This window comes from Mizuhopecten yessoensis, unplaced genomic scaffold (genome assembly GCF_002113885.1).
Source record: "Mizuhopecten yessoensis strain PY_sf001 unplaced genomic scaffold, ASM211388v2 scaffold10953, whole genome shotgun sequence".
NCBI lineage: Eukaryota > Metazoa > Mollusca > Bivalvia > Pectinida > Pectinidae > Mizuhopecten > Mizuhopecten yessoensis.
In genome coordinates, this window is record NW_018408804.1 from 453,179 (window position 1) to 468,328 (window position 15,150).

Sequence of the window (15,150 nt, forward strand, 5' to 3'; positions counted from 1 at the left end):
CTGTTTGTATGTATAGCACTCTAGGTAATACTGGGTAGTTTGTTTCCCACCTTCTGTTTGTATGTATAGCACTCTAGGTAATACTGGGTAGTTTGTTTCCCACCTTCTGTTTGTATGTATAGCACTCTAGGTAATACTGGGTAGTTTGTTTCCCACCTTCTGTTTGTATGTATAGCACTCTAGGTAATACTGGGTAGTTTGTTTCCCACCTTCTGTTTGTATGTATAGCACTCTAGGTAATACTGGGTAGTTTGTTTCCCACCTTCTGTTTGTATGTATAGCACTCTAGGTAATACTGGGTAGTTTGTTTCCCACCTTCTGTTTGTATGTATAGCACTCTAGGTAATACTGGGTAGTTTGTTTCCCACCTTCTGTTTGTATGTATAGCACTCTAGGTAATACTGGGTAGTTTGTTTCCCACCTTCTGTTTGTATGTATAGCACTCTAGGTAATACTGGGTAGTTTGTTTCCCACCTTCTGTTTGTATGTATAGCACTCTAGGTAATACTGGGTAGTTTGTTTCCCACCTTCTGTTTGTATGTATAGCACTCTAGGTAATACTGGGTAGTTTGTTTCCCACCTTCTGTTTGTATGTATAGCACTCTAGGTAATACTGGGTAGTTTGTTTCCCACCTTCTGTTTGTATGTATAGCACTCTAGGTAATACTGGGTAGTTTGTTTCCCACCTTCTGTTTGTATGTATAGCACTCTAGGTAATACTGGGTAGTTTGTTTCCCACCTTCTGTTTGTATGTATAGCACTCTAGGTAATACTGGGTAGTTTGTTTCCCACCTTCTGTTTGTATGTATAGCACTCTAGGTAATACTGGGTAGTTTGTTTCCCACCTTCTGTTTGTATGTATAGCACTCTAGGTAATACTGGGTAGTTTGTTTCCCACCTTCTGTTTGTATGTATAGCACTCTAGGTAATACTGGGTAGTTTGTTTCCCACCTTCTGTTTGTATGTATAGCACTCTAGGTAATACTGGGTAGTTTGTTTCCCACCTTCTGTTTGTATGTATAGCACTCTAGGTAATACTGGGTAGTTTGTTTCCCACCTTCTGTTTGTATGTATAGCACTCTAGGTAATACTGGGTAGTTTGTTTCCCACCTTCTGTTTGTATGTATAGCACTCTAGGTAATACTGGGTAGTTTGTTTCCCACCTTCTGTTTGTATGTATAGCACTCTAGGTAATACTGGGTAGTTTGTTTCCCACCTTCTGTTTGTATGTATAGCACTCTAGGTAATACTGGGTAGTTTGTTTCCCACCTTCTGTTTGTATGTATAGCACTCTAGGTAATACTGGGTAGTTTGTTTCCCACCTTCTGTTTGTATGTATAGCACTCTAGGTAATACTGGGTAGTTTGTTTCCCACCTTCTGTTTGTATGTATAGCACTCTAGGTAATACTGGGTAGTTTGTTTCCCACCTTCTGTTTGTATGTATAGCACTCTAGGTAATACTGGGTAGTTTGTTTCCCACCTTCTGTTTGTATGTATAGCACTCTAGGTAATACTGGGTAGTTTGTTTCCCACCTTCTGTTTGTATGTATAGCACTCTAGGTAATACTGGGTAGTTTGTTTCCCACCTTCTGTTTGTATGTATAGCACTCTAGGTAATACTGGGTAGTTTGTTTCCCACCTTCTGTTTGTATGTATAGCACTCTAGGTAATACTGGGTAGTTTGTTTCCCACCTTCTGTTTGTATGTATAGCACTCTAGGTAATACTGGGTAGTTTGTTTCCCACCTTCTGTTTGTATGTATAGCACTCTAGGTAATACTGGGTAGTTTGTTTCCCACCTTCTGTTTGTATGTATAGCACTCTAGGTAATACTGGGTAGTTTGTTTCCCACCTTCTGTTTGTATGTATAGCACTCTAGGTAATACTGGGTAGTTTGTTTCCCACCTTCTGTTTGTATGTATAGCACTCTAGGTAATACTGGGTAGTTTGTTTCCCACCTTCTGTTTGTATGTATAGCACTCTAGGTAATACTGGGTAGTTTGTTTCCCACCTTCTGTTTGTATGTATAGCACTCTAGGTAATACTGGGTAGTTTGTTTCCCACCTTCTGTTTGTATGTATAGCACTCTAGGTAATACTGGGTAGTTTGTTTCCCACCTTCTGTTTGTATGTATAGCACTCTAGGTAATACTGGGTAGTTTGTTTCCCACCTTCTGTTTGTATGTATAGCACTCTAGGTAATACTGGGTAGTTTGTTTCCCACCTTCTGTTTGTATGTATAGCACTCTAGGTAATACTGGGTAGTTTGTTTCCCACCTTCTGTTTGTATGTATAGCACTCTAGGTAATACTGGGTAGTTTGTTTCCCACCTTCTGTTTGTATGTATAGCACTCTAGGTAATACTGGGTAGTTTGTTTCCCACCTTCTGTTTGTATGTATAGCACTCTAGGTAATACTGGGTAGTTTGTTTCCCACCTTCTGTTTGTATGTATAGCACTCTAGGTAATACTGGGTAGTTTGTTTCCCACCTTCTGTTTGTATGTATAGCACTCTAGGTAATACTGGGTAGTTTGTTTCCCACCTTCTGTTTGTATGTATAGCACTCTAGGTAATACTGGGTAGTTTGTTTCCCACCTTCTGTTTGTATGTATAGCACTCTAGGTAATACTGGGTAGTTTGTTTCCCACCTTCTGTTTGTATGTATAGCACTCTAGGTAATACTGGGTAGTTTGTTTCCCACCTTCTGTTTGTATGTATAGCACTCTAGGTAATACTGGGTAGTTTGTTTCCCACCTTCTGTTTGTATGTATAGCACTCTAGGTAATACTGGGTAGTTTGTTTCCCACCTTCTGTTTGTATGTATAGCACTCTAGGTAATACTGGGTAGTTTGTTTCCCACCTTCTGTTTGTATGTATAGCACTCTAGGTAATACTGGGTAGTTTGTTTCCCACCTTCTGTTTGTATGTATAGCACTCTAGGTAATACTGGGTAGTTTGTTTCCCACCTTCTGTTTGTATGTATAGCACTCTAGGTAATACTGGGTAGTTTGTTTCCCACCTTCTGTTTGTATGTATAGCACTCTAGGTAATACTGGGTAGTTTGTTTCCCACCTTCTGTTTGTATGTATAGCACTCTAGGTAATACTGGGTAGTTTGTTTCCCACCTTCTGTTTGTATGTATAGCACTCTAGGTAATACTGGGTAGTTTGTTTCCCACCTTCTGTTTGTATGTATAGCACTCTAGGTAATACTGGGTAGTTTGTTTCCCACCTTCTGTTTGTATGTATAGCACTCTAGGTAATACTGGGTAGTTTGTTTCCCACCTTCTGTTTGTATGTATAGCACTCTAGGTAATACTGGGTAGTTTGTTTCCCACCTTCTGTTTGTATGTATAGCACTCTAGGTAATACTGGGTAGTTTGTTTCCCACCTTCTGTTTGTATGTATAGCACTCTAGGTAATACTGGGTAGTTTGTTTCCCACCTTCTGTTTGTATGTATAGCACTCTAGGTAATACTGGGTAGTTTGTTTCCCACCTTCTGTTTGTATGTATAGCACTCTAGGTAATACTGGGTAGTTTGTTTCCCACCTTCTGTTTGTATGTATAGCACTCTAGGTAATACTGGGTAGTTTGTTTCCCACCTTCTGTTTGTATGTATAGCACTCTAGGTAATACTGGGTAGTTTGTTTCCCACCTTCTGTTTGTATGTATAGCACTCTAGGTAATACTGGGTAGTTTGTTTCCCACCTTCTGTTTGTATGTATAGCACTCTAGGTAATACTGGGTAGTTTGTTTCCCACCTTCTGTTTGTATGTATAGCACTCTAGGTAATACTGGGTAGTTTGTTTCCCACCTTCTGTTTGTATGTATAGCACTCTAGGTAATACTGGGTAGTTTGTTTCCCACCTTCTGTTTGTATGTATAGCACTCTAGGTAATACTGGGTAGTTTGTTTCCCACCTTCTGTTTGTATGTATAGCACTCTAGGTAATACTGGGTAGTTTGTTTCCCACCTTCTGTTTGTATGTATAGCACTCTAGGTAATACTGGGTAGTTTGTTTCCCACCTTCTGTTTGTATGTATAGCACTCTAGGTAATACTGGGTAGTTTGTTTCCCACCTTCTGTTTGTATGTATAGCACTCTAGGTAATACTGGGTAGTTTGTTTCCCACCTTCTGTTTGTATGTATAGCACTCTAGGTAATACTGGGTAGTTTGTTTCCCACCTTCTGTTTGTATGTATAGCACTCTAGGTAATACTGGGTAGTTTGTTTCCCACCTTCTGTTTGTATGTATAGCACTCTAGGTAATACTGGGTAGTTTGTTTCCCACCTTCTGTTTGTATGTATAGCACTCTAGGTAATACTGGGTAGTTTGTTTCCCACCTTCTGTTTGTATGTATAGCACTCTAGGTAATACTGGGTAGTTTGTTTCCCACCTTCTGTTTGTATGTATAGCACTCTAGGTAATACTGGGTAGTTTGTTTCCCACCTTCTGTTTGTATGTATAGCACTCTAGGTAATACTGGGTAGTTTGTTTCCCACCTTCTGTTTGTATGTATAGCACTCTAGGTAATACTGGGTAGTTAGTTTCCCACCTTCTGTTTGTATGTATAGCACTCTAGGTATTACTGGGTAGTTTGTTTCCCACCTTCTGTTTGTATGTATAGCACTCTAGGTAATACTGGGTAGTTTGGTTCCCACCTTCTGTTTGGATGTATAGCACTCTAGGTAATACTGGGTAGTTTGTTTCCCACCTTTTGTTTGCGTACATGTGAAATTTAACAATTACTAGTAGTAGTATTGTAAAAAGAGAGGTTAATTCCTGTCTGTCTGATACTTTGTCTAAGATTCTGTCACTATTTTGTTTTTGTTTGTAACCACATATTAATTTCATTTCAATGGTTGTCCACTATTCTACATTCACAAAACATGTGTCATATATAGTTTCTATATATTTATTACAAAATGTGCCGAGTGGGGTCAGTCTTTTATCTTTATCATATGAAGATATCTATTTGAGCTAATTATTCTGTGAGTGATTTTATATTGAAACCATCTAAGTTCGCAATCTAACGTACATTTGAAAGAAATTACATTAATTTTTTTCCACCATATGTCATCTACCACTCAATCTAATTCTTCGGACCATTTCGTTTTATATTTGTTGTTCACTTTTAATTCTTTGACCAATAAACTATATATTGACTGACCTCTATGTGTGTTTGTTATTATATAGTAGATATGTGAACTTGTAGACTTGTTCCAGTCTACTCAGCTGTAAATGGGTATGCGGTTGGGCAGTGCTAGAATTGTTGAATGCTAGCTGTGGGCGCCGAAATGGTAGCACTGGCAGTGTGATATGCCCCCCAGGGAGTTGCGAAAGATGTTGGCTGGTTGCAAAGGCCATATAACCACCGATAATAATTTGTGAACCGCTTTGAGACAACCTAGAAACTAGATTGTGATGCAGTGGTATATAAGAACCTCAAATTATTATAATTAGATGTATCTTGGACAATGTGGTAATATGGTGGTACGCTGCCTGTTTTGTGTTACATATTACATAGATCTGTAATTGCATTGCGCAAACCATAGAACATAGTTATTTGGGGACGGAACTCGTATTTTTCACAAAAGTGTTTGTAAGAGTTAATTATTTCACCCCGTATGTTCAATAGGTCGTGTACAAACAATACCTTGTTTGAAATAAGCTGGTTTATTATCAATTTTTATTTTGTCATTATACCCTAGTTGTTGGCATATATTATCTTCATCATATATTTCTACTAGCAAGTTCTTATAAGTCAGTTAGTACTTCTTTCCAGAAATGTTTTTCTACTCCTACTTAACGCTCAGCAATTTAGGAGTGGGACGACTGGTTCGCCCGTTGTCAGTATGATGTGACCGGATGGGGTGTCCTGCTGGGTGTCTTTGGCAGTATATTTCCGTGAGGAAGCACTATAAACTCGGCATCAGTTCCACGCTATCACAAGGAGACAAACACGAACATATCGGAGCCTCCCAAAACACACACACATACACTACACGCATGCATGATGCACACAGGGGAGGCCGTCCTTAAATGACCATATAGCTGTTGATAGGACAATACTAAACAAAACAAAACCAACCCAGTTCTTCACATTTTATTAATTTCTCGTCAGATTTTATAAAATGGGTGTCTTGTATACATACAATATATAGAGGTGTTTTTTTCTGTAACTAAAGTAATTAACCTTTCCTCTTTTGGATATCTCTGAAACCTCTACAATTGATACTCATAATCTTGATATTGTCATCCATGACTGTTTTACATATCGTGTGCATTCAATGTCGCTTTTTCTATAGAACCGTAAATTACACCTTTCATACTTCTTACATTCCGAAAAACACAACACGAACATATACACACACAAGAGGTGTCACGATTCACTGCGATACACTTGTACCGCGATTATTTATGTTCGATTCGATTCACAATATATTTTTCCGGATTTTCGATGCGTCAAAGTCTGAATATTAGTGTATGCCGCTTCAGCCAAAACGTCTGTGAGACGTTCAATTTCATTGGCTGATCTCTAAACCCTCAACCAATCGGCTGCGAGGATGCAATTTTCACAAAGCATTCATAACAAAATGGCGGACCGCCATAAGGAAATGAAAATTTGTAATGCTACGGCAAGCTTCAAATCAAAAGTGTGGAAACACTGCGGGTTTCCGTGTATCGACGGCTTATATATCTCATTTTGTTTATATTTTAAAATAAAGATGTATCAAATCGAAATAATCAAATCGCGGTACAAATATCGAGATACGTATCGAATCGTGGGTTAAGTGTATCGTGACAGCTCTAATACACACAAATTAAGAAGTGGTTTGAGGATTTTTTAGACATTTGTCCCCTGTGACCTTGAAAGATGGTCAAGGTCATTCATTTGAACAAACTTCGTAGCACTTCATCCCAGTATGCTACAGGCCCAATATCAGTACACTGGGCCTTTTGGTTATTGAGAAGAAGTTGTTTGAAGATTTTAAGACATTTGACCGCTGTGACCTTGAAAGTGGGTCAAGGTCATTCATTTGAACAAACTTGGTAGACCTTTATCCAAGCATGCTACAGGCCCAATATCAGTACACTGGGCCTTTTGGTTATTGAGAAGAAGTTGTTTGAAGATTTTAAGACATTTGACCGCTGTGACCTTGAAAGTGGGTCAAGGTCATTCATTTGAACAAACTTGGTAGACCTTTATCCAAGCATGCTACAGGCCCAATATCAGTACACTGGGCCTTTTGGTTATTGAGAAGAAGTTGTTTGAAGATTTTAAGACATTTGACCGCTGTGACCTTGAAAGTTGGTCAAGGTCATTCATTTGAGCAAACTTGGCAGTACTTCATCCCAGCATGCTACAGGAAAATATCAGTACTCTGGGCCTTTTTGTTATTCAGAACAAGTTGTTTGAAGATTTAAGACATTTGACCGCTGTGACCTTGAAAGTTGGTCAAGGTCATTCATTTGGACAAACTTGGTAGCCCTTCATCCCAGCATGCTTCAGGCCAAATATCAGTACCCTGGGCCTTTTGGTTATTGAGAACTGGTTGTTTGAAGATTTTAAGACATTTGACTCCTGTGACCTTGAAAGTGGGTCAAAGTCATTCATTTGAACAAACTTGGTAGCCCTTCATCCCAGCATGCTATATGCCCAATATCAGTACCCTAGGCCTTTTGGTTATAAAGAAGAAGTTGTTTAAAGTAAAATATTGACGCCGGACAGCCGGACGCCGCACCACGGCATGAGCTCACTTGGGCTGAAGGGCCAGGTGAGCTAAAAATGAAATTTCACACACTTTTCTGCTTAAATCTTAAATAAAACGATCAATTCTTTATTGAAATAGCGTAATATTCAGTATCAAAATAACAGTTGAAATGCGTTGCACACGATGATGATATAATTTTATAGTAATTATGCTCTAGGAGGAATTGTATTACCGCACCTGTAACACTCACACAGGTGTAAGTCAATGGGGTCCCATTTATCATAAAATGAATTCTGAAACTAACTGTTCCTGATTTAAGCTTCCTATACCCATACCTTTTTGGATTTATCTTGTTTTGAAATTCCAAGTGGGGGCTGACGCTAATGTTAAATCTCTATAGGCGTTGACCCTTTCTTTAGGTTAATCATTTAAAATTCTAACTCTGAATGAATGGAGGGATTTAAACAAAACTTAGTCTAGAACATCCATGGGCAAGAGGAATTCACTTTTTGCATAAACAGAGTGTGTGGCTCCCCTGGGGGCTGAGGGGGGAAGGGGCAAAAAGGGGTAATTTTGCCATATTCCTTAAAGCAACTTCTTCTCTGGAACAGAGTGATGGATATCAACCATACTTGGTTTGGAGCATTTTTCAGTGGTTGAAGATTCAAAATTGTACAAGTTGACGGGCTGACCCCTGTATGTGAGGGGCGGGGCCAAAAAGAATTTTTAACTTAGGTATTATCGAGATTCCCACTCTATAACCATGGAAACAATTGCTGAACATAAAGAGAGAAACACAATCATGATATGACAATTGACCCTGGGGTCTGGCACACCCCTAGGGACTTGATTTCTGAGCCATAACTTTGAAACAGTTGAGATCCCCACCCCATAACCCAGTGTTTTTGTTACCTAAATTTTTCAACAGACTGTTTTTCTATGAATTGGGAATATATAGCATAATTTGTGTTGAAATTGGGAATAAATTCCTCATTCGTTGATCATTTTGGGAAAATAAGACACTTTTTAGCTAGGGGAAACAGCCTGTAGAGATAAAGGCACTGTTCGGCAGTAAAACTGAGCAAAAAAAATCAGTGTAACCATACATACCATTGCTGGGCATCAACAGACAAACATAACTATGATATAAGAATTGACGCTGGTGTCTGGCCCCACCCTTAGGAACTTAATTCCTGAGCTATAACTTTTAAAAGGTTGAGATCTCCACCCCATAACCATGTACACCATTGCTGGGCATAAAGAGATGAACTCAATCATGATATTAGTATTGACCCTTGGGTCTGGCCCCACCCCTAGGGTCAATACTAATCGGGCAACAACTTTGATATGGTTGAGATCCCCCCAAAAACCATATATAAATATGATAGGCATAAAGAGAGAAAGGCACAGTTCTCTAGTGGCAGGACGCTGGGCTCGTGACCGAAGGGTTGCAGGTTCAAGTCACGGCACGGCACTGTTTTGTATCTTTGAGCAAGATAATTCACTCCGCTTATTCCAGTCTACTCAGCTGTAAATGAGTACGGGGTTGGGCAGTGCTAGAATTGTAGAATGCTAGCTGTGAGCGCCGAAATGGCAGCACTGGCTGTATGCTCCCTAGGGAGTTGAGAAAGATATTAGCTAGTTGCAAAGGCTCTATAACCACGGATAATAATTTGTGAACCGCTTTGAGATGACCTATGAACTAGGTTGTGATCAAGCGGTTTATAAGAACCTCAAATTATTATTATTATAAAGACAGTCATATTAAATAATTGACCCTGGGGTCTGGTTCCACCTCAAAGGACTGAATGATTAGGTCATAACTTTGAAACGGTTGAGATCCCCACCCGATAACCATATATACCATTGCTGGGCATCAAGAGAGTGAAGAGACGAACACATTTATGATATTAGTACTGACAATTGTGTTGTTCTAGCGACTTAATTTCTGGGCAATGACTTTGAAATGGTTGAGATCCTAAACCCATAGCTATATATCCCAATGCAGGGCATAAAGATCCAGGTGAGCGGTACAGGCCCTCTAGGCCTCTTGTTTAACATTCTGAACAAACTTTTTAGCCCTTCAGTCAAGCATGTTATTGGCCAAATATCGTCACCCTTGCAGTTTTGGTTATTGAGTAGAAGTTGTTACAGTTTTTTAATAATTTTACCCCTGTGACCTTGAAAGTAGGTCAAGGTAATTTATTTAAACAACTTGGTAGCCCTTCATCCCAACATTCCAAAGGCAAAATATCAACATCCAGGGCCTTTTGGTTATTCAGAAGATTTTGTTTAAAATTGTTTAAGATATTTGACCCCTGTAACCTGAAATATTTGTGAAGTTCATTCATTTGAACAATTTGATAGCCCTCATCCTTGCCATATTCAGGGTTTGAATAAGTGGCCTTTTTGATTCTAGCATACAGGGTCTAAGAAAAAGATTGTGCATTTTTTCCAATTTGACCCTTTTGTGCCCCACCCCTCCTCAGGCCCTAGGTATGAGACGTCATAATGTTAATGTTCATACCACTGAACTGCAATCCCATGCTTATTACTTCCAACTGAATAAATCAAAATCTACTCAAAACGGTTAGTTCTGATAGCTAATGTTACCCCTCCCTGAGTGGCAGAAATGACTTGGAACAGACAATACGGATGTGTGGTCTATAAGGGTGCATTACCTTGTGCTGTCATAAAATCTGCAAAGTTCCACACCATTTCTCCGACTAGGAACTCATGTCGTAGATTGTCAAAAGTTTTGTGGTATTCTGTCATGAACTCGACCTGGAACTCCTCCGTGAACACGATAGACGGATCCTGAAATAACAGATACAGAACTATGAACATGATAGACAGATCCTGTAATAACAGATACAGAATTATGAACATGATAGACGGATCCTGAAATAACAGGTACAGAACTATGAACACGATAGACGGATCCTGTAATAACAGATACAGAACTATGAACATGATAGACAGATCCTGAAATAACAGATACAGAATTATGAACACGATAGACGGATCCTGTAATAACAGATACAGAACTATGAACATGATAAACGGATCCTGAAATAAGAGATACAGAATTATGAACAGGATAGACGGATCCTGTAATAACCGATACAGAACTATGATCATGATAGACGGATCATGAAATAACAGATACAGAGTTATGAACATGATAGAAGGATCCTGAAATAACAGATACAGAATTCTGAACACGATAGACGGATCCTGTAATAACAGATACAGAATTATGAACACGATAGACGGATCCTGAAATAACAGATACAGAACTATGAACACAATAGACGGATCCTGAAATAACAGATATGCAGGCTATGAACATGATAGACGGATCCTGAAATAACAGATATGTAGACTATGAACACAGTTAGCAAGCTATATAGGTCCCAACTGAAAGCAAATTTAAAACAGACTTCAAGATATTCTAGTGAATTAAGTAATATGTAGCATTGAACGAGCTGAGAAACTGTTACCATCACAATTCACAGGGAGTCGGAGAGCTCACAATTCACAGGGAGTCAGAGAGCTCACGATTCACAGGGAATCAGAGAGCTCAAAATTCACAGGGAGTCAGAGAGCTCACGATTCACAGGGAATCAGAGAGCTCACAATTCACAGGGAGTCGGAGAGCTCACAATTCACAGGGAGTCAGAGAGCTCACGATTCACAGGGAGTCGGAGAGCTCACAATTCACAGGGAGTCGGAGAGCTCACAATTCACAGACGGACAACCTAAGTGTCTACAGACAGACAACAAAAGTTTCTACAGACGGACAACCTAAGTAGTCGGAGAGCTCACAATTCACACGGAGGGGGAGAGCTCACAATTCACAGGGAGTCAGAAAGCTCACGATTCACAGGGAGTCGGAGAGCTCACACTTCACAGACGGACAACCTAAGTAGTCGGAGAGCTCACAATTCACAGACCGACAACCTAAGTGTCTACAGACAAACAACAAAAGTTTCTACAGATGGACAACCAAAGTGTCAACAGACTGACAACCTAAATACACACTGACAACTTAAGTGTCTACAGATGGACAACAAAAGTTTCTACAGACGGACAACCAAAGTGTCTACAGATGGACAACCAAAGTGTCAACAGACTGATAACCTAAATGTCTACATACTGACAACTTAAGTGTCTGCAGACTGACAACCTAAATACACACTGACAGCTTAAGTGTCTACAGTTGGACAACTTAAGTGTCTGCAGACTGACAACCTAAATACCCACTGACAACTTAAGGGTCTACAGATGGACAACCACAGTGTCAACAGACTGACAACCTAAAGGTCTACAGACTGACAACCTAAATGTCTACAGACTGACAACTTAAGTGTCTACAGACTGAACACCTAAATGTCTACAGATGGACAACTTAAGTGTCTACAGACTGACAACCTAAATGTCTACAGACTGACAACTTAAGTGTCTACAGATGAACAACCTAAGTGTCAACAGATGGACAACCTAAATGTCTACAGACTGACAACCAAAGTGTCTACAGACGGACAACGTAAGTGTCTACAGATGGACAACCTAAATGTCTACAGACTGACAACCAAAGTGTCTACAGACAGACAACCTAAGTGTCTACAGACAGACAACCAAATTGTCTACAGACGGACAACAAAAGTTTCTACAGATGGACAACCTAAGTGTCTACAGACAGACAACCAAAGTGTCTACAGACTGACAACCAAAGTGTCTACAGACAGACAACCTAAGTGTCTCCAGACAGACAACCAAATTGTCTACAGACGGACAACAAAAGTTTCTACAGATGGACAACCTAAGTATCTACAGACAGACAACCAAAGTGTCTACAGATGGACAACCAAAGTATCTACAGACGGACAACTAAAGTGTCAACAGATGGACAACCTAAGTGTTTACAGATGGACAACCTAAGTGTCAACAGACTGACAACCTAAATGTCGCCAGACTGACAACCTAAATGTCTACAGACTGACAACTTAAGTGTCTATAGATGGACAACCAAAGTGTCTACAGATGGACAACCAAAGTATCTACAGACGGACAACTAAAGTGTCAACAGATGGACAACCTAAGTGTTTACAGATGGACGACCTAAGTGTCAACAGACTGACAACCTAAATGTCGCCAGACTGACAACCTAAATGTCTACAGACTGACAACTTAAGTGTCTATAGATGGACAACCAAAGTGTCTACAGATGGACAACCAAAGTATCTACAGACGGACAACTAAAGTGTCAACAGATGGACAACCTAAGTGTTTACAGATGGACAACCTAAGTGTCAACAGACTGACAACCTAAATGTCGCCAGACTGACAACCTAAATGTCTACAGACTGACAACTTAAGTGTCTACAGATGGACAACGTAAGGGTCTACAGATGGACAACGTAAGTGTCTACAGATGGACAACCTAAATTTCTACAGACTGACAACCAAAGTGTCTACAGACAGACAACCTAAGTGTCTCCAGACAGACAACCAAATTGTCTACAGACGGACAACAAAAGTTTCTACAGATGGACAACCAGTGTCTACAGATGGACAACCTAAGTGTCAACAGACTGACAACCTAAATGCAAAGTGTCAACAGACTGACAACCTAAATGTCTACAGACTGACAACTTAAGTGTCTACAGATGAACAACCTAAGTGTCAACAGATGGACAACCTAAATGTCTTCAGATGGACAACCTAAATGTCTACAGACTGACAACCTAAATGTCTACAGACTGACAACCAAAGTGTCTAAAGACGGACAACGTAAGTGTCTACAGATGGACAACCTAAATTTCTACAGACTGACAACCAAAGTGTCTACAGACAGACAACCTAAGTGTCTACAGACAGACAACCAAAGTGTCTACAGCTGGACAACCAAAGTGTCTACAGATGGACAACCTAAGTGTCTACAGCTGGACAACCTAAGTGTCAACAGACTGACAACCTAAATGTCTACAGACTGACAACTTAAGTGTCTATAGATGGACAACCAAAGTGTCTACAGATGGACAACCAAAGTATCTACAGACGGACAACTAAAGTGTCAACAGATGGACAACCTAAGTGTTTACAGATGGACAACCTAAGTGTCTACAGATGGACATCCTAACTGTCTACAGATGGACACCCTAAGTGTCAACAGATGGACAACCTAAATGTCTTCAGATGGACAACCTAAATGTCTACAGACTGACAACCTAAGTTTCTACAGATGGACAACCAAAGTGTCAACAGACGGAAACAGACTGACAACCTAAATGTCTACAGACTGACAACTTAAGTGTCTATAGATGGACAACCAAAGTGTCTAGAGATGGACAACCTAAGTGTCTACAGATGGACAACCAAAGTGTCAACAGACGGAAACAGACTGACAACCTAAATGTCTACAGACTGACAACTTAAGTGTCTACAGATGGACAACAAAAGTGTCTACAGATGGACAACCAAAGTGTCTACAGACTGACAACCTAAGTGTCTACAGACGGACAACCAAAGTGTCTACAGATGGACAACCTAAGTGTCTACAGCTGGACAACCTAAGTGTCAACAGACTGACAACCTAAATGTCGCCAGACTGACAACCTAAATGTCTACAGACTGACAACTTAAGTGTCTATAGATGGACAACCAAAGTGTCTACAGATGGACAACCAAAGTATCTACAGACGGACAACTAAAGTGTCAACAGATGGACAACCTAAGTGTTTACAGATGGACAACCTAAGTGTCTACAGATGGACAGCCTAAGTGTCTACAGATGGACAACCTAAGTGTCTACAGATGGACATCCTAAGTGTCTACAGATGGACAACCTAAGTGTTAACAGATGGACAACCTAAATGTCTTCAGATGGACAACCTAAATGTCTACAGACTGACAACCTAAATGTCTACAGACTGACAACTTAAGTGTCTACAGATGGACAATGTAAGTGTCTACAGATGGATAACCAAAGTGTCTACAGATGGACAACCAAATTGTCTACAGACTGACAACCTAAGTGTCTACAGACGGACAACCAAAGTGTCTACAGATGGACAACCTAAGTGTTTACAGATGGACAACCTAAGTGTTTACAGATGGACAACCTAAGTGTTTACAGATGGACAACCTAAGTGTTTACAGATGGACAACCTAAGTGTCTGCAGACAGACAACCAAAGTTTCTACAGACAGACAACCAAACTCTATACAGACAGACAACCGAAGTGTCTACAGATGGACAACCAAAGTGTCAACAGACTGACAACCTAAGTGTCTATAGATGGACAACCTAAGTGTCTACAGACAGACAACCAAAGTTTCTACAGACAGACAACCAAACTCTCTACAGACAGACAACCGAAGTGTCTACAGAATGACAACCAAAGTTTCTACAGACGGACAACCAAAGTGTC

General features: G+C 39.9%; 1 protein-coding gene across 1 annotated transcript in view; it reads right to left on the reverse strand.

The window, feature by feature from the left end:
- LOC110464057 (beta-glucuronidase-like) overlaps positions 1 to 15,150 on the reverse strand; it is a 57,710-nt gene that overhangs the window by 25,768 nt on the left and 16,792 nt on the right. Inside the window, exon 11 of the mRNA XM_021519075.1 lies at positions 10,397 to 10,532. Coding sequence (XP_021374750.1) covers positions 10,397 to 10,532 — 136 coding nt within the window. The remainder of the gene's footprint in view (positions 1 to 10,396; positions 10,533 to 15,150) is intronic.